General features: G+C 38.9%; 1 protein-coding gene across 3 annotated transcripts in view; it reads right to left on the bottom strand.

Annotated features, from left to right (window-relative positions):
* DNAH11 (dynein axonemal heavy chain 11) overlaps positions 1 to 24,335 on the bottom strand; it is a 375,791-nt gene that overhangs the window by 336,322 nt on the left and 15,134 nt on the right. For all 3 annotated transcript variants that reach the window (XM_044946526.2, XM_044946527.2, XR_006552702.2), the window contains exons 6-9: positions 22,474 to 22,685; positions 15,294 to 15,527; positions 13,302 to 13,469; positions 1,030 to 1,146 (exon numbers count right to left, since the gene is read on the bottom strand). In XM_044946526.2, coding sequence (XP_044802461.2) covers positions 1,030 to 1,146; positions 13,302 to 13,469; positions 15,294 to 15,527; positions 22,474 to 22,685 — 731 coding nt within the window. The remainder of the gene's footprint in view (positions 1 to 1,029; positions 1,147 to 13,301; positions 13,470 to 15,293; positions 15,528 to 22,473; positions 22,686 to 24,335) is intronic.

Below are 24,335 nucleotides of genomic sequence, written 5' to 3'. Positions count from 1 at the left end.
GTGGAAACAGTGTCAGACTTGATTTTTCTGGCTCCAAAATCACTGCAGATGGTGACTGCAGCCATGAAATTAAAAGACGCTTACTCCTTGGAAGGAAAGTTATGACCAACCTACATAGCATATTCCAAAGCAGAGACATTACTTTGCAAACAAAGATCCGTCTAGTCAAGGCTATGGTTTTTCCTGTGGTCATGTATGGATGTGAGAGTTGGACTGTGAAGAAGGCTGAGCGCCGAATAATTGATGCTTTTGAGCTGTGGTGTTGGAGAAGACTCTTGAGAGTCCCTTGGACTGCAAGGAGATCCAACCAGTCCATTCTGAAGGAGATCAGCCCTGGGATTTCTTTGGAAGGAATGATGCTGAAGCTGAAACTCCAGTACTTTGGCTACCTCATGCGAAGAGTTGACTCATTGGAAAAGACTCTGATGCTGGGAGGGATTGGGGGCAGGGGAGAAGGGGACGACAGAGGATGAGATGGCTGGATGGCATCACTGAGTCGATGGACGTGAGTCTGAGTAAACTCCGGGAGTTGGTGATGGACAGGGAGGCCTGGCGTGCTGCGATTCATGGGGTCTCAAAGAGTTGGACACGACTGAGTGACTGAACAGAACTGAAACTGTTATTTATTTCAGTCAGATCAATAAAGTGGGCAGGCGAACCCAACCTATATAAACAGTAAAGAAAAGAAATTCTTGAATTAACTGGTATTTTTCACTTTTCACTGTGGCTTAATTCTGAATCAGTACTTCACAGGTCTTTCCAAACTTGCTCTAAAGGTAATGAAAGAACAATGAATTCAAGCAAAGATCAACAGTCAAATGTCCTAAAACTGACCTTGTCCAAGGTAAATGTCATTATTCATTAGTGTGTTATTCAAAGTTTATAATTCAGTGAGCTGAATATGAAAAGAATGTGACTAGTTAATAGTTCACCTGAATCAGAAAAGAATGTATTCCCTCTTTTCATCTAATAGTTTTACATTATTCATTGCTAAAACTTTTTTTTTTTAATAACTTCTTTAGAACTAACCTTAAACGCAGCTTCTAGACCATTGCAGTTGAAGAAAGCTTCACAAAGAATTGTCCCAAGCCTTCTGTCAAAATCCAGAGTTCTGGTCTTAAACACAACATAATCACTTTCAAACTCCTATAAAATTCAAAATAAAATATTAGTTTTCAGGAAAGAATCCAACAGTGAAAATATCAATCACAAAAGCGTGACACCTCTGTCTTTTTCTCTCTGAATGATTTTTCATCGTATGATTCTAGGAAAGAAACAGCTGTATCTGACTAAGTGCTCAGTGACAGCCTTATTTATAGAGCAGTGAACATCTAGCACCATCAGCTCACGTTTCCACAATGCCTTCAGCTGGCTCAGACCCCAACATCAGAACTTTGGCCTACTGATCCACCGTTCTCCATGCTATTTTGATTATAAATTTAAAAAGCAAAGCTTTACAGAAAAGAAAAAGGAAAAAAAATAATCTTGCCTCATTATAAATTTAGTACATCTAGAGTTTAAAAATCAGAGAAGGCAATGGCACCCCACTCCAGTACTTTTGCCTGGAAAATCCCATGGGCGGAGGAGCCTGGTAGGCTGCAGTCCATGGAGTCGCTAAGAGTCGGACACGACTGAGCGACTTCCCTTTCAGTTTTCACTTTCATGCGTTGGAGAAGGAAATGGCAACTCACTCCAGTGTTCTTGCCTTAAAATCCCGGGGATGGGGGAGCCTGGTGGCTGCTGTCTGTGGGATCACACAGAGTCAGACACGACTGAAGTGACTTAGCAGCAGCAGCAGAGTTTAAAAATAAAGTTTTTATTTTATTTTTTTTATGGAGCAGAAAACCTGCCAGGAAACACTATTTCTTCAAGTGAGAACTAAAATCCACAGGTCTGTCTGTAAGAAAACATCACTGGAGATACAGACATAACGTAACACTCTTCCCATTTCCCCAGTTTCTTACTAACATGTGGTTAACAACTCCCAGTTTCCTCTTAATACATAAACACCCACTCTCAGAAGTACAAAGAGTGAAACAAAGACAAAATAACCATCATCTGCATAGCATTCCAACTCAGTCTTCAGTGAGGCCCCAGAAATGCACAACCACTTTGGGCTTCCCAGTTAAGCCACCCCAGGAGTGTGCACCACACACTTAATGGGTCCCTTTGTTACCTCCATAGCCTGAGCCTTTCCTATTAATAATACTAACAGGAATAATAACAATAACGACAGCTAACATTTATTCAGTTCTATTTTAAATGTTTTACATTATTAGCTCAATTCTAACAATATATAATGTAGGTAATATTTTTCCCACTTTATGGGCAACAAAATAAACTCTGAAAAGTTTATGTCCACAGTCATACCACTAGTTAACAGCAGGGCCAGAATTTAAAACCAGGTAACCTGGCTCCAGAGCCCACACTCCAATCATGATTTTGGATGTTTCTATGAAGGAATGCACCTTATGCTAAATTTAATACACACTAGAAAATAGCGTAACAGCACAGTTGTAGAGCACTGTGTATCATACACAGCAATGTCATATTTAGCATCAAGAGGAAGTCTCCACTTTTGAATGAAGGCCAACCAGTCTCTTCATTCAAGGATCACTGACTTTTAAAAGTAAACACAAATGCCCAACAAGTTGTAACAAGCCTACCTTGCCCCTCGTCTCAGTGTGGCAACAAGGAACATACAACTTAAGATCCTCAAACATTATTTGAACAATTAACAAATAATCAACATCTCAGTTCAGTTTAGTTGCTCAGTTGTGTCTGACTCTTTGCAACCCCAGGGACTGCAGCAGGCCAGGATTCCCTGTCCACCACCAACTCCCAGAGCTTGCTCAAACTCATGTCCATGAAGTCAGTGATGCCATCCAACCATCAGGGAAGGAACAAATACTTATTTCCCATAACGGATCTCTCTCCTAACCTCTCCTGTCAGCTCAACCTGAATTCAGAATTGCTGAGGGGACATCTCCCTCAGGAAATCCCCCAGATAACTCAAATTTATTATATACAAAGGCTTCCCTGGTGGCTCAGATGGCAAAGAATCTGTCTGCAATGAAGGAGACCAGGATTCGATCCCTGGATTGGACAGATCCCCTGGAGTAGGAAATGGCAACCCACTCCAACATTCTTGCCTAGAAAATCCTAGAGGAGCCTGGCGGGCTACAGTCCTTGGGGTTGCCAAATGGGAACTCATCCTCTCTATAAAGACACTCCTCATTCTATAAACCCTAACAAAAACTCTGGCAATCTCTTTGAATTTTTCCTCTCTTGCTCAAGTGTTATCTGTCTTTTCTTCTATGTATTCTCCATCGTCCAGGCATCACCCTCATCTGGATCACCATTACCACTTGGCTAGACTTCTGTTTACCATATTTGAACAGCTCTCTTTACCTTTAATTTCACCTCTCCCATCATTCTCTAAACTGCAATCTAAACAAGCTTTCTAAATTAGAAATCATATGTCACTCTCGTACTAATAATTCTCCATGTCTCAGTACGGAATCCTTAACTTTTTAGGGTGAAGTCTCACAGTCTTAGCCTCATCTACAAGGTCCTTTGTGACGTGAACCCTACTTACTTCTCCTGACTATTCCAGCGTCTCTCCCCCTTCACACTCTCGGATCTAGCCAGGCCTGCCTTGTCACACTGGTGCTCTGTGTATAACACAATTTTCTCTAATCACTTTCTTTTCACCTACTCCTCACCTGCTTCATTTCTATTTATTTTTCCAGTTCCACTTATCTTTCAGGCATTGTCTCAGTTTCTCTTTCACCTCCCCTGGAAAGGGGCCCTTCACAAATACTCCCATGGCACACAGCACTTTTCATACCCGGGCAATGAGCACACTGTGTAACTGACTACCTGGATTCTCCCACTGGGTTTTAATCTATGAGGACAGTACTCAGGTTTCTTCTCACATGGACAGTACCAATATTTAACATTCCCAGCGCACAGCTGTTTCTCAATCTTATTAGAGAATAAACAATATACTGGTGCTACTCAAAACCATTTTTTCTATATTCTAGAAACTCCTAAATTGCCCTTATTAGTAGCATGCGAAATTCTGACATTTTAGGTAGAGAAATATCATGGTCTAATTTAGCTCTTAATAGGCAATCAAATTGCTGTGTGAAGAACAGACGTGATAGAGCCAAGACAGGGCCTGAAGGAGAGGTTCGGGAGCAAAGGCAATAACCTGGCTCAGAGATGAGATCTGTATATATTTTCAGGGTGATATATTCTCAGGGTTTATATGACAGAACCTGATGCTTATCATGAGAAAAGAGTAAGATCATGGATGGCTCCTATATTTTGCACTAAGCAGTACACTATATGGAGTATTTTTGAGTTGAAGAATACAAGGAAGAATAGGCTTGGGGAGAGGTAAAGCACGCTGGTGATGTCTATTAAATATACAAGTGGAGATGTTGAGTAGGCAGCCAAATATACGCTCTGTGTTTGGGATATAAGGAGGTCCTTTCCATTATGTATAATGTCCTTGAGGCTTTTGGTAGCTATTCTTTATCAATTTGAGGACGGTCCCGCTATTCCTATTTCTGAGAATTTTTTTCCCCATCATGAATGGATGTTGAATATGGTCAAAAACCTAATGCATCAAAGTTTTTAAATTGCTAAACTATTACAAAGGAGGCAAGAATATACCATGGAGAAAAGACAGTCTTTTTAACATGTGGTGCTGGGAAAACTGGACAGCTACATGTAAAAGAATGCAATCAGAACACTCCCTAACACCACACAGAAGAATAAACTCAAAATAGATTAAAGACCTAAATGTAAAGCCAGAAACTATAAAATTCTTAGTGGAAACTATAGGCAGAACATTCTCTGACATAAATCTATATCTCTATCTTTTTGGATCTACCTAGGAGAGTCATGAAAATAAAAACAAAAATAAATACATGGGACCTAATTAAACTTAAAAACTTCTGCACAGCAGAGGAAACCATAAACAAAATGAAAAGACAACCCAAAGAATAGGAGAAAATATTTGCAAGTGACCAACAAGGTATTAATCTTCAAAATATACAAACAGCCCATGTAGCTCAATACCAAGAAAACCCCCAAACAATCCAATAAAAAATGGGCAGATCTAAACAGACATTTCTTCAAAGAAGGCAGACAGATGGTCAAAAAGCACATGAAAAGATGCTCAATATCATTAATTATCAGAGAACTGCAAATCAAAACTGCAATGAGGTATCACCTCACACCTGTCAGAATGTCCATCATCAAAAAATCTACCATAATGTTGGAAAGGGTGTGAAGAAAAGGGCACCCTCTTATACTGTAGGTATGAATATATATTTGTACAACCGTTATGGAGAACTGTATGGAGAATCCTTAAAAAACTAAAACTAAAACCACAGTATGATCCAGCACTCCCATTCCTGGGCGTATACTTGGAGAAAATCATAATTTGAAAAGATACATGCACACCTATACATGCAGCACTATAATAGCCAAGACATGCTGCTGCTGCTGCTGCTGCTAAGTCGCTTCAGTCGTGTCCGACTCTGTGCGACCCCATAGATGGCAGCCCACCAGGCTCCCCCATCCCTGGGATTCTCCTAAATGTCCATTGACAGAGGAATGGATAAAAGAGATGTGGTACATATATATACAATGGAATATTACTCAGCCATAAACAATGAACTAACGCCATTTACAGCAACATGGGTGGACCTGGATATCATCATACTAAGTGAAGTCAGATGGAGAAACACAAAAATCATATTCTATCACTTATAAGTGGAATCTAATTTTAGAAATGATACAAATGGGGAATTCCCTGGCAGTCCAGTGGTTAGGACTCCATGTTTCCACTGCAGGAGACACAAGTTTGATCCCTGGTCAGGGAACTAAGTGGAGAAGGCAATGGCACCCCACTCCAGTACTCTTGCCTGGAAAATCCCATGGACGGAGGAGCCTGGTGGGCTGCAGTCCATGGGGTCGCGAAGAGTCCGACATGACTGAGTGACTTCACTTTCACTTTTCACTTTCATGCATTGGAGAAGGAAATGGCAACCCACTCCAGTGTTCTTGGCTAGAGAATCCCAGGGACAGGGGAGCCTGGTGGGCTGCCGTCTATGGGGTCGCACAGAGTCAGACATGACTGAAGCGACTTAGCAACTTAGCAGCAGGCAACTAAGATCCGGCATACTGTGTATGTGCTTAGTCGCTCAGTGGTGTCCAACTCTTTGCAACCCCATGGACTGTAGCCCACCAGGCTCCTCTGTCCTTGGGGATTCTCCAAGCAAGCATACTGGAGTGGATTGCCATGCCCTCCTTCAAGGGATCTTCCCAACCCAGGGATCGAACCCAAATCTCCCGCATTGCAGGCAGATTCTTTACTGATTGAGCCACCAAGGAAGCCCAAGAACACTGGAGTGGGTGGCCTATCCCTCCTCCAGGGGATCTTCCCAACCCAGGAATTGAACTGGGGTCTCCTGCATTGCAGGCAGCTTCTTTACCAGCTGATCTACCAGGAAAGCCCGCATGTGCAACACAGCCAAAAAAAAGAGATACAAATGAAACTTATTTACAACTCAAAAACAGACTCAGAGATCTCAAAATCAAACTTGTGGTTACCAAAGGGGAAACATGACGGGAAGTGATAAATTAAGAGACTGGGACTGACATATACACATGACTATATATAAAATAGATAATAGGGACCTACTGTATAGCAGAGGAAACTCTACTCAATATTCTGTAATAATCTATATGGGAAAAGAATCTGAAATATATATACATATATATATATATACACACACACACACACTATATACACTTTATCACTAAAAAATACTGACCATCATCTGAGCCTTAATGAGTCATAGTAACAATGTCAAAGATCACAGATCACCATAACAAATATAGTAATAACAAAGAAGTTTGAGATATTATGAAAATTTCCAAAATGTGACCAACACAAAGTAAGCAGGTGTTACGGCAAAAATGATACTGATCAGTGCAGGGATGCAATGAACCTTCAATCTGTAAAGAAACAAAAACAAAAAAACCCACAGTATCTGGCAAGCACAAACGAAAAAATGAAGTGTGCCTGTAATTCTTCAGTATTTGGTAGAATTCTCCAGTGAAAACACCCCAGGCATCAATATTTTCTTTGGGGGAAGTTTTTAAGCACAAATCCAATTTTTCTCACCCTCACAAGAAAAAAAAAATTTTAAGTATCTGTGATGACAGATGTTAAGTAAACTTACTGTGATAATCATTTCACAACATACACACATACACACAACATACACACGTACCAAATTATATTGTACACCTAAAACTAATATAATGTAACTTGTCAATTATATCTCAATTTTCAGTATTTCATATTGAGTGAGTTGTAATTTGAATTTTTTGAGGAATTGTTTCATATAATCAAAATTATCAAATTTATGTATAGAGGTTATTCTTTTGTTTGTTTTCTGGTATTACCCATTATTCTTTTGATATCTGCAGAACATGTAATGGTAGCTCTTTTTCACTCCTGACATTGGTAATTTTTTTTTCTTTTTAGTCTTACTAGAGTTTTGTCTTTTCAAAGAACTAACTCTTGGCTTCACTGACTTTATTATTCATTTTCAATGTCATTGATTTCTGCTCTTCCCTTCTGATTTTTCCCTTCTTTCTGATTTGTGTCTATTTGCTCTCATTTTTTTCTAGGTTATTAGGGTAGAAACACTACTGATTTGATATTTTCCTCTTTTTTAATGTAAGCAGTTAGTGCTATAAATTTCCCTCATAACTGCTTTAGCTGTTCCTACAAATTCTGAAATACTGTATTTTCATTTCATTCATTTTCATTCAGTCCTCTGTTTTATTTCCCTTGAGACTACTACTTCGATTCACAGAATACTTAGAAATGTGATCTTTGGCTTTTAAGTGTTTAGAGCTTTCCCTGTCAGGTTTCTATTACTGATTTCTAGTTTGATTCCATTGTCGTCTAAGAACATACTCTGTATGAGTTCATTCCTCCCACAAGCAGTGAGTCAAACAAGAAATCACCTGGGAAATTAAGAACACCTTGACATAAATGGGGGAAAAAAAAAAGGCCCAACAAAGTCAAACTTAAGAAATACATCAGAAACAGTATTAAGGGAAAAATTATCACTATAAACATATACATTAGAAAAGGGGGATCTTAACTGAATAACCTAACTTTACACGTTACTAATACCAAAGCTAGCAGAGGAAAGGGAAAAAAATCAAGATCAAAGTGGAGATAAATGAAGTCAATAACAGAAAAACAGAAAAAGCAACAAAACCAAAAGTTTCGTTCTTTGGGAAAAAATGAAATTGACATTTAGACAGACTGACTAAAGAAAAAAGAGGGAAACAAAAATTACTAAAATGAAACCTGAGTAATTACTACCAATTTTACAGAAGTAAAAAGAATCATAAAAATGTTTTATGAACAATTGTATAACAAATTATATAACAGATGAAATGGACAAATAAAGAAATATACAACCTACCATGACTGAATAATGAAGTAACAGAAAAACTAAATAGGCCTATAACTAGTACAGAGACTAGTCATCAAAAAACTTCCAAAAATAACAAAAAAAGCCTAGGACCTGATAGCTTTCTGGTAAATACCACCAAACACTTAAAGAAGTATTGACACCAATCCTCCTCAAAAATCCTCTTTGGAAAAAGTGAAGAGGGAACACTTCCTAACTCATCTTATAAAGCATATACTGCCCTGATACCGAAGTCAAATAAAGACATGACACGAATATTACAGACAGGGATCCCTTATAGATACTGATATAAACACTCTCAACAAAAGCTAGCAAATAGTATCCAGCAGCATGTCAAAAGGACCACACACCACGACCCAGTGGATTTATCTGCAGAATGCAAAGATGGCAAATTAAATCAATAACAGACCATATTAACGGAATGAAGGAAAAAGACCGCATGATCATCTCAATTGATGCAGAAAAAAATGACAAAATTCAGCACCCTTTAATGATAAAACCACTCAAACTAGAAATGCTACAGGTCATCAACATGATAAAGGCCATCTATGAAGATCCCTCAGTTAATACGACACTCGATGGTGAAAGGCAAAGTAGTCCCAATAGGATCACAAGCGTGACAAGATGTTTCACTTCCACCACTTCTATTCAACAAAGCATGGGAAGCACTAGCTAGAGCAATTAGGTGAGAAAAAGAAATAAGAAGTAATCAAGCTGGAAAGGAATAAGTAAAATTGTCTCTGTTAGTAGATGACATGATTTGACATACAGAAAACTCTGAAGATTCTGCACCAAAGATAAAAAACGCAGCAAAGATGCAGGGTGCAAAATTAGCATGCAAAAATCAGTTGTACTTCTATACATTAGTTATGAACAACAAAGCTGGTCATATAGTTTTGTTCATATACCTTACAAGATATACAAAAAATAACTCAATATTTACCAAATACCTAAATGTAAGAGATAAAAGTATAAAACTCTGAGGAGAAAATACTGGACAAAATCTTTAGAACATTGGATTTGGTAATCACTTCTTATATATGACACCGAAAGCACAGACAACAAAAGAAAAAATTTGACTTCATCAAAATTAAAAACTTTTGTGCCTGAAAGGACAGTTTCATGGGTATCAGTATCCAATAACCCATGGAATGGAAGAAAGCATTTTCAAATCATACATGGGATAAGGGATTAATGTCCAGTATTCTTTGAATTTTTTTTTTTTTGGTTCTAAAATTCCAATTTTTTTTTTATATCTTCTATTTCTTTGGTGAAAATTTCTATTTCTTCACTGAGGTTATTTTTTATTTGTTTCATTATGTTGATAATTGCTTACTGAAGCATTTTTAGCATGGCTCTATAAAACCTTGTCAGATAATTCTAACATGTCTTAGCTTGATGCTGCCATCTATTAGTTGTCTCTTTTTGCTCAGTTGAGATCTTCCTGATTCTTAGTATAATGAGAAATTTGTCATTGTGAGGAGCTCCTATTATGGCTGAGTGTTCCAGCAGGCAAGACATGAAAATCCCATAGATGACTGAGGACAAATTTATGTAACTAAAATTTTTAAATACTATATACTGTAATAGCAAAAGAATAAACAGTTAAGGAGACTGAGAACTAATTGTAGAAAATGGAACACAAACTAGTACAGATTAATAACTACTTTCAAAGTGAATTTTAGATCCTAGAGTAATGACGGGCTAGGTATCTGGATCAACCTTCCTGCTACAAACTAGCAGCTAGAAGGAACACAGCCACAGCATCTTGGGTCCCTGCTCCTCAGGGTACAGGTCCGCAGCCTGAGTTCCCCCAGTGCCCCAGATGAACTTACTGACTTCTTTTCTATGAGGATGCAATGAGGGAGACAAACACTAAAGAGCAAACATGGCACAGCAAAAACGTAGCAAAAACTCTCTCTAGGCTGAGAGTTCCGAGTTGGAACTTCTGCTTCACTCCCTGAGAACTGTGTAATCTCCGGTAGTTTACTTGCCTGTGTGGTTACTCTCAGGGTTACAGTAAGAATTAAGCAGAAATGTGTATAAAGCTTTGGCACGATGTCTGGCATCCAACATTTGTTCAGTAAATATTAACAAACTCTGAATAACTGACTCTAGTGGAGCCAAGGGCTTACTTTCAAGAATATCCACCATCCTTGAGTAGCTATCTGGGGAATTTTATTTAATTAAGCCACACTTCAGAATGTTGGTTGAACCTAAAGTCACCTGCCCATCAGTTAAACACAAATAGTTAAGAAAGCATTCCTCTTGTCAAGTTCAATTTAATACAGCATCACTGTGTATACTCCCTAACATCCAACTTGCTAAGAGACTACAACTTAATGATTTCCACCACTAAAAAGAAATGATAATTATGCAACATGATATGGGTGTTAATTATCACTACAATGGCTTTTAAAATGTATAAATGCTTCAAATTAGCATGTTATATACCTTAAACATCTACAATATTCTATGTTTCAATTAATTAATTAAGAAAGCAAGTCTCTCCCCATAATTGCCTACATCTCAAATAGTCCCACAGGAAGAAATTAAAGCAAATACCTAAAGTGACCTTTAAATTCAGTATTAACAATTCAGAAACCGAAGGACACGTTAATGGACACATGTGAGGCCCCCCTCTTCTGTAAACAGACCACAGTAGCAGAACTTCTGATAAATAAAGGCTCAAAGCCTGCCTGATAGGCTTGAGATTAATGAAGAGAGAGAAATCAGTAACAGCATTTCTAAAAACTAACTAGCAGTCACTGTTTCTTTAATTTACTGGAACATATGTAAGCCCTTTCTACACCAAAGGGCAGGAAGGCTGACATGACGCACAGGACTGCTGCATCCGCACTGCTCGATGGGAATCAGGGAACACAGAGCGATGTGCTCAGCGGGAGAGGAGGGGCATGGGCTGGGCACGTGTCAAGGAACATACCACTATGAATACGTGAGTTTGGAGGCAGTTTGTTGGCTACAGTATTGTCTCCTAAAAACTACCAACTGATTTCATCATCAAATTTCACTGACTTCCCTGGTGGCTCAAACAGTAAAGAGTCTGCATACAATGCAGGAGACCCAGGTTTGATCCCTGGGTCAGGAAGATCTCCTGGAGAAGGAAATAGCAACCCATTCCAGTACTCGTGCCTGGAAAATCCCATGGACAGAGGAGCCTGATGGGCTGCAGTCCATGGGGTCGGGCAAAGAGTCGGACACGACTGAGCGACTTCACTTCATCATCAAAACCAGAACACAATGAACTCAGCTGTTCAACAAATGAACAGCTTAGTCAAGCCAAAAAGAAATAATCACTGCAATATTCTGAGTCAACACTGATAACCAAGACACATTAAACAAAAAGAAAGGTCATCTTTGACATAAGCACACCAATTAACTGAACTTATAGTTAATTCACATTTTGATTTCATGGAATAACCAAAGTCAAGATAATCAGACCGGAGGTTTAAAGAGAACTTCAAGGGAAGGCTATAGATGTCTCCAGCCTTTGGAGATCAGAGGTAAGCCTTGTCCTTTTCAATTACAAAATAAACGGGGCTTCAAAATACTAAATACAAATACCAGCCAGATATATATATATATATAATATGTATTTGTATATATATTAATGGCATGCTGAAAACATACCAGGATTTGTAATCATGAATAAATCAAGACCTTCCTGCAACTCGAAAGCACCTGAGGGTCTGCACACCGTGGGTCTCACACTCCACTGCTCAGTTGCTCAGAAGAGCTAAACCAAGCCCCCGCAAGAGTCCCATTCTGTCCACATTCCCTGAGTGCCTGCCACGTGCCAGGCATCTTACCAGGCTCTGGGGAAGAGCTCAGGCTATTCATCACCACAGATCTGGGTTTCTCTTACTTTTCCACAAATTAGCAGGACACACAATGGCTATATCATTCTTACTGTTAACTCCTCTTCCCAAAAGCTGTCAACAGTTCAGAGGGATTCACTTTGCAGACCATGTCCTTAGAAAGCTAACACACTGTACTTGTACATTTCAGAGAGTCAATTATTTGACCAAATATAAACATAATAGTAAATAAATTCACATTCCACAAAAAACAATGAGGATGAGAGCTAATCGTTATTTTTTGGTTTTGGTACCTGGGCTTCACTATCATGGCAAAACACTAAAATGAAGCTATTTTTATCCCAGAGCTGCAGGGACATTCACAGGAAACTCCTGGCCCCTAACCTGCTGGCAGTAACAGAAAACAGAAGCAGCTTAAACCTGAAAAGCTTCTCTCTTTTCCCTGAGATTAGTAATATGAAATTAACAATTATCTCTTAAGAATAACAAAAAGAAGACCACATAATGTTAATAATATATGCAACAAATGAGGTGAAACTAAATATTCAAGTAGATGAAAAATATACTTAATGGTTCAAGAAAAGACTAAAATAAAACATGCAAGTTCCACAGACACCAGATAATCAGATCAAGATGAGTTAATATGGTAAGTTTTCAATACACACCAACAAGAAACAAATCCAGATGGAGATCCACTGTTGCATTATTAGAAATAGTTTAAAATATTCCCAACTGAAAATGCAAAGGCCTAAGTCTAGTCCCTGCTCTATCATGAAATAGATGAGAGAATCCAGGCAAGCCATTTCGCCTCTTTCATCCGAGAGAGGCTGGACTGGAGAGAACCTATTATCACTGTGACCTACAGTCCTTCGCAGCTTTAAAGTAAGATCTATGAAATGAAAACACAAAGCTACAACATTACCGTATTATTGTAATCAGATGGGTCATATGTGCGCTGTTTAAAAATCTTCCAGTGTTTCATAAATTCTTCACTCATCTCATAGATTTGTCCATTTAAAATTGCACCCTTGGTACCGCCAAATTCAAGTCTTTCCAGCTTTTCAAATTCCAATATGGTGACAAATATATCCTTTGAAAAAACACAGTAAAGATCTTTCCACCCTCTTGAATAGGAAAAGAACATTTTAAAGATTCAAAGAAAGAAAATTTTCCAGCATTCAAAATTGGTGAGTCAATAGACATTTACATGACAGAAAATGTTATTATGATTTAAATCAACAAAGTAACTGCCTACTTTTAAAATTATACTCCCATTTTCACATGGACTGAAAATTATTGAGCAGTATAGGTGACATCTAACTTAACCACAGCTGAACATTTAACTGTCTCATTCCACATCCTTCCGATCCTAAGTCAGATGCCCAGGCATGGCCCACCAATGCTATGGTGAATGGGCTGTTCAGAAAGCGTGGTGCAAGTCGCCCAGTGTTATGCATTTGGCACTCAGACTTTAAGAGTCATTCAGAAGGACCTCTCTGGTGGTTCAGGGGTTAAGACTCTGTGCACCCAGTGCAGGGGGCATGGGTTCAATCCCTGGTCAGGGAACTAAGATCCCACACACTGCATGGTGCAGCCAAAAATTAAAAGGCATTTGGGCTGCATAAATGATGAGACTTTTCAAAACATAAAACTCTGATTTTGAATGAAATTTGACAAATCTAACAACAAAAAAGCCCAAACTTGCTAGAAAGAGTTTCATAAAGAAAATAAGGCAGTTCAAAACCTGAAAAGAAAAAAAAATTGGCACCCAGCTGGCTCCATAGAAACTGGTGTTTAAATGTGTTTACATGTATGCATTCATTCAAAGGCTTCCCAGGTGGTGCTAAAGAAGCCTCCTGCCAATGCAGAAGACTAAGTCACCCTGGTTCGATCCCTGGGTCCAGAAGATCCTCTGGAGAATGGCATGGCAATCTACTCCAACATTCTTGCCTGGAGAATCCATGGACAGAGCAGCCTATGGACCCTACAGTCCATAGGGTCGAAAAGAGTAGGACACAACTGAAGTGACTTGGCACACAGCAATTCATTCAATGTTTGACTTTTTGGTATTTAAAACATTTATACAGAGCACATGTTTTCACATTCTTTTCACCTATTTTCATGGATAGCTTTAATATTTAATAGTATAGCATATATATTTATATACTAAAAGTTACCATAATATTTAGATGATCAAATGGGTTTTCAGGTATGGAATCCCAATAAAAACATCAAACATGTAAAAGGGAAAAAGGGATTATTTTATAGCTTCCCAATTTACAACTGTCTTCTAGGAATTTAGTATGTTGCAGGGCAAGGGTCAATTCAATTCAGATCAGTCGCTCAATTGTGTCCGACTCTGTGACCGCATGGACTGCAGCACGCCAGGCTTCCCTGTCCATCACCAACTCCCGGAGTTTGCTCAAACTCATATCCATTGAGTCGGTGATGCCATCCAACCATCTCATTCCCTGCCATCCCCTTCTCTTCCTGCTTTGAAACTTTCCCAGCATCAGGGGCTTTTCCAGTGAGTCAATTCTTTGCATCAGGTGGCCAAAGTATTGGAGTTTCATCTTCAGCATCAGTCCTTCCGATGAATATTGACTTATTTCCTTTAGGATTGACTGGTTTGATCACAAGTATCACAAAGGTCACTGATACATAAAGATTAATGAAGTTTTGAAAAAAGAAACCAAAGCTTTGGATGTAAACAAAGCTCTGTAACTAAAACTTTCACTGTATCTTGACAGTACTGGCCTTGTAAGCTCCTCATGAAAATCACCAAGGAAGCAAACTTCTCACCTCCTACTCAAATAGAATAAATAATCTGTTCCCTGAAGCAGATTAAAAGATATAGGGCTTTTGAATTAACTAACCTACAATATAAATCAATTAGAAGCCAATAAGTAATTACCTCTATTTTCATGAAACGATCAAGAAATTTGTCAAATCTATGAAACACCAGATAAGACTGGAAATCCCATGGTTTCAGTTCCTTATTTCCCACAAAATAGCTTGCCAATCTTCTTCTATAGTTGAAGAAACAATTTTTGAAAGTCTTTAAGATGTTAATGGTCACTTGAACCTTTTCCAGACAGTCTTCAATTTCCCCTTTCAAGAGATCTTCAGGTGAAAGGTAAGCTATTGCCTAGAAATCAAAGAAAGAATGATAAGAAAATATGTTTAATAGTTTGCCTGAAAATATCCGTTTCAATGAAATGTTTTATTTTTCAGTGAGTGAAGTGAAATCGCTCAGTCGTGTCTGACTCTTTGTGATCCCATGGACTGCAGCCTACCAGTCTCCTCAGTCTATGGAATTTTCCAGGCAAGAATACTGGAGTGGGTTGCCATTTCCTTCTCCAGGGGATCTTCCCGACCCAAGGATCGAACTTGGGTCTACCGCATTGCAGGCAGACGCTTTACCATCTAAGCCACCAGGGATTTTCAAATAACAATGTCTAGAATTGGGCCAGCGATGCTGTGAAACAGAAGACACAAATTCTAGAAATTCAGGTAACTAGGTTTTAATGACATACATGTATACATTAAAGAAATCTACAGAAGATGCTGTAATTACTGGAATCAAACATTCAACCATGACTGCATTTTTGCTAAGCTTCAAAGATAAAACAACTGTGTAATCAGAATTTGCATGGCTATTTGAGGCAGCAAATACTCTGCACGTTGTTTTTTTTTTTCATATAAAGAAATGTAGAAGCCAGGAGGGGAAACCTAGGAGATCATGTATTTTAAAAATATGGTCATGTTACCTGGCAGCACAGGGTCACTTGCAAAGGTGAGGAAGAGCTGACATAGGTGATTATACCACCGGCAATTCTTTTAGGTTAACACACTTCTCTTCTGGGAGCTCATTACAGGACATAAAATCTAGCCGAGATATAGCAACTTGAACTGATTTTGAATAGTTGAAATGCAAAGGTGAGAACAATTAAAGAGAAACCAGCAGATTCATGTAGCAGCTCTCATAGTACCATCATTCAGTTCTTCCCTTTCCCCTATTTGTTATGAATCTTCACAATATCCCTGTTTAGGGACCTCAAGAAGCTATAAATTCTAATCCTGATGCATCTTCACCTCATATAAATTAAAGGTAAAATTGCATGCCTTTAATTCTACAGTTGTTTAGAAAGCTGTAACAGATCTCAAAAGAGAATGTAATAAAAAGGTTCAACAGAGTCAATTGAAGGAATGATTTCTACATGCAGATGTATTATCCTCCTTCTCCTATAAATGGCTACAGTTTTACATGCAGTGGCTACAGTTTTACCAGAAATATAGACTCTGAGACATAAATGTGTAAAGTAGTAAGAATATCATTCACTTGGTGTCTAAAAAGCCTACTGACTAGTTCCTTCAACTCTGGCTATAGATGCCCAATCTATACTCATTTCTCACTCAGGCTGAATGGAAAATTAACCTCTCCCTAAAGGTTGCTAAATTTCACACAGAACAGGGATGAGAACTCCCAGGAATCCCTCAGTAATTTGAGTTTTGTAAGAGTCTGCACATTGGTATGGGTTACAGATTCCATCAGAGAAGGCAATGGCACCCCACTCTAGTTCTCTTGCCTGGAAAATCCCAGGGGGGAGGAGCCTGGTAGGCTGCAGTCCATGGGGTGGCTAAGAGTCAGACATGACTGAGCGACTTCACTTTCACTTTTCACTTTCATGCATTGGAGAAGGAAATGGCAACCCACTCCAGTGTTCTTGCCTGGAGAATCCCAGGGACGGGGGAGCCTGGTGGGCTGCCGTCTATGGGGTCGCACAGAGTCGGACACGACTGAAGCGATGCAGCAGCAGGTCCCATGTCCAAAGCCTTATAAAATAAAAAATGACTAACCAGTTTATTTTATCAATAAGCCAATCAATTAATGAATTTATCAATGATAGCATTTTTTAAATTTAATTTTTATTTTACATTGGAGTATTGTTGATTTACAATGTTGTATTAGTTTGATGCCTGTCTCCCAGCTTTTTCATCTTATGTGACTTTATAGACTCTTGCTTAATTCTACCATCCCTTTTCCAAGCTCAACCTTGGAGACTTATACTCTTTGTCATCTAGGATCTTGTGAATGAGAATATCCCCAAGAGAGACACTAAGTAAGCTGTAGAACAGAGTGGGGGGCCTAGAGTGTAATGACTCACAATGAACAGGGAGCACAGTTTGGTAACCATGGAAGAAAAGCAAGGCACTAAAATAAGACACCATTACTGTGCCATTATCCAAAGTGTGCCATTATCCAAGGTGGTCACATGATGTCTTTTATATGTCTGGCCTAAATGACTAGGTTAACAGTTACTGTTAGAAAACAAGTAAAGAGAAACACATCTGCTTTTAAAATAACAAAGGATTTCTGACCGTGCCTGGAATGCCTAGAAAGATCAGGCAGACAAGGAAAATGAGTGAAGCAGATCAGGAACAACAGTGGATGGTGGAGACCAAGGTCACCTGGACAGCACATGGCCCATCTAGAGGCGGTACCTGAAGCTCTAGCAGCTGACTGTGTCAATGGGGATGGAAAAACCAACGTAGCGAGACCTGACTTTTCAGTGGAGGCTAAAATGCTGGAATTTACACAAGACCTAATTAATTTAAGCATTAGAAACATTTTTTAAAATAAAAATTACAAAATACTATGCAAAAGAAAAACACTGCATTGATCCATTGGCCAAACACAGTCACCAGAATGCCAGCTTATGACTTCTGATAATAAGCTAAGGGTTCAAGGGTTCCAATGTTTCATAAACACACTGAAGTCTATAGACTCACAGAAACAAAGTACATGAAAACTACATAAGGAGACTATAAAAGACACATAAAATGTGTAACGACACAAACTGTGCAAAGTACAAAATTAAAAGAACATGGTATAATTCTATACCCAAAAATCACAGCAAATTTTTAAAAAATGGTAATGCTAAAAGCTGGTGAATTACAGCAAAACTTGTTACACATAATAATAGCAACGCAATTAACATAAACCTTTTAAAATAATTTGTATATATCAAATATTGTTCAAGAGTCATGAAAAGATTATACCCCTTAATCAGTATCAGGAATTTATATTAAGCTGATTATCCAAGTTAAGGAAAAAGGATTTTTGTATAAAGTTGTTGTCTACATATTGTTTATAATACAAGTGGCTGGAAGCAATCTACATATCCAATAAAAATAAATTAACTTTTCAAGAAGATAGTAAAAAAATTATATGATAAAATGTATTAATAAGTTTTAGAGGAAGGAAAATTCTTTTAATGCTGAATTTGAGAGGGATGGAATTATAGGACTACTTCCATTATTATAAATGTCATACAATATTTTACAGATATCACTAGTATACCACATATTACATGGTAATTAGAAATAAAAATTATTTTAAACTATGGAGCATAACATAATGGGTAAGAGCTCTTTCTTACAAGCTGGATGACCTTGGGCATGCTATTTATCCTTTCTGGACTTTGGACTTTCTTTGGACTCTGGACTTTCTGGACTATTTTTTTTTTTAAATATAAGCTGGATCTACTAACAAATAGTACCTATATCATAGTGCCACTAGAAGATTAAACTCAGATTTTTGTAAAGGGCTTAGAAGAATTCTGGCAAATAAAAGAAACTATACAGTGCTTGCTGGGGCTTTCCAGGTGGTATAGTAGTAAAGAATCCACCTGCCAATGCCAGAGTCACAAGAGACACAGGTTTGACCCCTGGGTTGGGAGGATCCCCTGGTGGAGAAAATGGCAACCCATTCCAGTATTCTCGCCTGGGAAATCTCTCGGACAGAGGAGCCTAGTGGTCTACAGTCCATGGGGTTGCAGAAAGTTGCACACGGCTAATCGGCCGTGCACATATACACTGTGCATTAAAAAGGCATTAAAAATCAACTGGACAACAAACAACTGGAGGTGGTGATGGGCGTTGCAGAGTTTAGCTCTTCAGAGAACCCAGGTATGAAAGTTTACTCATTGCCCATTTTTGATTCCTTACATGTTGGGACAGATTTACTACAAAGTCTACTTGGAGAATCTAGGAAATTGGGTCAACTAAACCTTTGGACATAAGCCAGGAATAGTAACTAAGGAACAAGGGAAGCAAGGTTATTTCCTCAGGAGTTTGGCAGACTTTGACCACGGACACTGACCAGGGGCCAGGGATAATAGGTTAACAGGCTTACAGGTAACCAGGGCTCTTTGCAAGCCATCTATAAAAATCAATGACAATCTTTGAGGTTTCTACACTAACAGGGCTTTGCAGTAAAAGTTTGGATCATTCTCAAAATGAGATGAGGATCCTCAAAAGGGGTTTGGGAGAAGCTGTGGTCATGGTTGTTAAAACCGCAGTAGGGATCAAAGCCTTTCACATGAGCTATGTCCATTAGGGCCCAGTGCGCTCACTTAACAAAAGGGCAAAACGGAGTTTGCACAACAGAGAAACAGAAATAGAACGAAGCCAGAGGAGACACTAAAATATAGCAAGGAACTGACCCGTTATCTCCAATCAAGAGCTGCAACTAGTGGAACTTTTACTGATTTCTATTACATGTTGCACTGAGCATTTCATTTAGGTTCTCCCCTTGGATCCTTACAACAGCCCATGAACTAGGCACTTACAAGGGCAGAAACTGAGGCTCAGAGAAGTGATTTAACTCCACCGTGTGCTCAGTCATGTCTGATTCTTCTGTGACCCCATGGACTATACAGCCTGCCAGGCTCCTCTGTCCCTGGAATTCTCCAGGCAAGAAAACTGGAATGGGTAGCATTCCCTTCTCCTCTAAAATGGTTCAATTAAATTTGAATCTTTGTTGGTCTGAGTCCAAAGCACTTTGCATATATTCTATCTCGTCAGAAGCAGAGAGAAGAACCCACACCCCTACCTCAATCTTATACTCCCAAAACTCGAAACTGCAGGTCAGAAGACCTGTACTTTAATTTGTCCCCCTAAACTCTCAAGGAAATTGAGCAAATGATATCTTTCAAGTTTCAGTTAATTCATCTGAAAAAGTATCAGAGATTGGAAGGGAACCCAGTTCCCCAGCCAGTTTCTCCTACAACATCCTTCTCTTGGATGCTTAGGACAGCAAAGAGCTGGGGCCTGGGGCAGCAGCAGCTCTGAGCTGCTTGCCTTGACCATGAGCAGATTTTCAGGGTTCCCAATTTCCTCCAATTTACCCCACTGTGCAACAAAATTTTTTAATTTTCAATATGAGTCATGAGGTGAGAAGCATTAAACTAGATTGGGGATTTATTTAGGTCAATCATAGTTGTCCACCCTTCCCTGAGCTAGTGATCCAGATCTGTCTAAAATATCCTATCTTCCTGGCCACAGGATTGCTCCAGGAGAGAAAATAAAATGCTTTCAGTTCAGTTCAGTCATTCAGTCGTGTCCAACTCTTTGTGACCCAGTGGACTGCAGCACGCCAGGATTCCCTGTCCATCATAAAACCCATCGGTCCAGAACTAAAAACAAAGTCAGTCTCTTTCCAGGGAAGTTCTTCTAGTAGCAGAATATCCCTCTAGTGCTACCAAAAGCCACCTTATTTACATGTGATGAGAGGCTAAGGATCAAGTCAATCTAACACACATGAGCAAAGTGGAGTTTTGAAATTATCATCTGATTCTCCTGGAGAATGCTAATCCTCAAGTCTTTGCACACTTAGACTTTCCAGTTAATGTGAACTTAGGCCCTTCTTTCTGTTCCAGTTTGCCAGTTACAGGTAGAAGTGATGCGACTCTCATAAGGGGCGGTCTTAGCAACACAAAGACTAAGCCACATGCACAGATTCTGATTCTCTGGCATCCATTTTACAAAAACCCCTTAGGGGTTCAGACCCACACCCTGATACAGACCCTGCTGTGGACTGAACTGTGCCGTCCCCTCTGAAACAGTGCCTGTGTTGGAGCCCTAACCACCAATGTGACTACCCAGAGATGGAGTCTTCAGCAGGTAATTCAGGTTAAATGAGGACAGGAGGGTAGACCCCGATCTGATAGGACTGTGGTTTTGTAAGAGGAGGAGGAAGATCTTTCTCTCCACCACATGAGGGCACAGAGAGAAGGCAGCTATCTGCAAGCCAGAAAGAACACTGGCCAGAATACACCAATGCAGGAACCTGGACTGGTCTCCCAGCCTCCAAAACTGTGAGAAAGCAATTTCTGAAAATAAAGCCACCCAACCTGTGGAATTGTTATAGCAACTCAAGCAGGCTTACACACAGACACACACATGCACCCTTAGAGAATCACTAGATGATACACCCTTCTAGTATTTTTTAGCTCTGAAATTATTAAATGCTCTCTGATACTATGGACACAAGAGGAATTAAAACTTTCCACTGGATAAGGAAGCAGTCTAATTTTTTAAAGTATTTTATAATGTAAGCAAAGAGTAGAGAAACAATTATAAGCAAGAGATGTTTAAAGATTACCCATGAATCAAAATTTTTTTTAATTCGACTACTATTTTTTGAAGATCATTCTTGCTTCTACCCAGTTCTCTACTTTCCAAAAGTCCTCCCTCAGCCTGCATTTCCATGGAAACCAAAAGGTAAGATACAAAGAAAGTACTACACATGTGCACCTTGTATTAGAAGCTACATCAAATCTCTGAAGAAAAGGAGGGTATTAAACAAAACAGAATCCACTAACAACCTGTCCTGTGATTGTATTTAAGTTATTTCTAGAGCTCCTTTGCCATTTAGGATAGAAAATCACCTGGCCTTTGTTACCATAAAAGTCCTCTCTGAAAAAAGAGGAATAAAGTGATCTCTAACTGGATTTATTCATTCCTCATTGATCTAATAAAACTTGAAAAGTGAAAGCGATAGTTTTGCTCAGTTGTGTCTGACTCTTTGCAACCCCATAGACTATAGCCTGCCAGGCTCCTCTGTCCATGGGATTCTCCAGGCAAGAACACTGGAGTGGGTTGCCATTCCCTTCTCCAGGGGATCTTCCCAAACCCAGGGATCAAATCTGGGTCTCCTGCATTGCAGGCAGAGAGCCACCAGAGAAACCCCAATAAAACCTACCACGTGGCAATAATTCTCATTGACTCTACTTTTTCATGCTACATACCTGGTCAATGAAGAGATTACAAAACTCTTGCAATAAAACTACAACCCGAGCAGGGGTATTATAAAACTTGGAATGACTCCAGATCAGACAGATGGTATGAAATAACGGCGAAATTAATACACCAGTCTGTGGGAATTCTGTCTCCTGCAGACACTGAATGTGTCTCCTCAGGGGTCTCAGGTAAAGTTCCACATCTTGGGCTTCGAGCAGAGCTGAAAGGAAACCACCATTAATGTGAGGCAGTCTCTTCTATCTAAATTCACTTCACAAGTTCAAGACAATGATGCAAAACAACATGGTTATACTTAAATGTTGCCTCTTTTTAGATTATTTATCCTACAATTAACACATGACAGGTTAGGAAAAGCTTCACATATTGTCTGGCTGTAAAAACCCTTCAAAAGAGCCAGGGCATATTCAGCCTTACAGCACAAGTAAATTGTGACTGAAGACTCACAAGCTTCATCAGCAGAATGTTAATTCCTCCTAGGTACTTGCTACCAGCACAATTTAATCATTTATTGTTTCATTCTTCTATCCTATGAGAGTAACTTATACAAGGACTGAAAAATTTTCTATTACATTATTATTCAAAATATAACTATTGAAATTTTTAAGCATGAGTGATGAAAATATTCTAGACACAGAGGCAATAGTTACAGGATACTGTGAATACACTAAATGCCACTGAATTGCACTCTTTAAAATTTTATGTTATGTGAATTTTACCTCAAATTTAAAATTGTTAAATATATCATATTGATGTTTGGTAGAAACCAACACAACACTGTAAAGCAATTATCCTTCAATTAAAAATAAATTTAAAAAAATTGTTAAGCATGGTAGGAATAAGGTATATTTTTTAAAGCTATATGAAAAAAATTTAAATAGTTAACTATTATTAATTATTGCTTAATCTAATTCAAATTTTCTCTTAAAACTGGCCCTTTTGATGGCCCTAAATAGATTTCCATCAGACTCCATTTTACTCCTGAGGCTACAAATACTTTTGCTTAACTGAAAGGCATCTCCTATGAAAGTAGGATATGAAGGAAACTAAATTCTTGTTTTCTTGTGTACCCCAAAATACTCCTGTAAGAGATTAAAAACAAAATAACCTGCTACACTTTTTTTTTTTTGGCTGTCGGAATCAGATATCTACCCACCCATAGTACTCTACTTGACAAGTAACTCATATATCTGTCCATCTAATAATAAAGACCTGGGAAGAAAGAGAGGGTCCAGGAACCATTTTTGTCCCAGTTGCACTTATGTTCTGAAATGAGTGTGTTTTCAATATTAATTTCAAAATCAAATAACTGCATCTAATAGGTAAAGTGCCCTTAAAATGTGATAAGCCTATCTGGTGACTTTACAGAGCATCCAGTAAATCTTTGGAAGGGCCTTCTAACTCTAACTAACAATGGCTTTGGGCCACTTGCTCTACTCAAAGTGTTTTTTCCCCTGAATCTCTAGGCTGTATACTCATAAGGCTCTAAGGATCCCTGGGATTTATTCCTACAGACCTTGTATCCAAAGAAAATGTTAAATCTTACTAACAGAAAACAACACCAGCAGCTTCTATTAATGGAGGGTACACTTACTGTGTGCCTAGTACTTTGTACTTGTTTAGTTGCTAAGTCATGTCAGACTCTCTAATGGCCCCATGGACTGTAGCCCACCCAGGCTCCTCTGTCCATGGGATTTCCCAGGCAGGAATACTGGATTGCCATATCCTTTCCCGGGAGATCTTTCCAACCCAGGAATCGAACCCATGTCCCCTGCATTTCCTGCATTGGCAGGCGGACACTTTACCACTGAGCCACCAGGGAAGCCTGGTACTTTGTACACTATGTATTAAA

The sequence above is a fragment of the Bubalus bubalis genome, chromosome 8, assembly GCF_019923935.1.
Source record: "Bubalus bubalis isolate 160015118507 breed Murrah chromosome 8, NDDB_SH_1, whole genome shotgun sequence".
Lineage (NCBI taxonomy): Eukaryota > Metazoa > Chordata > Mammalia > Artiodactyla > Bovidae > Bubalus > Bubalus bubalis.
This window is presented reverse-complemented; position numbering and strand designations above follow the sequence as displayed.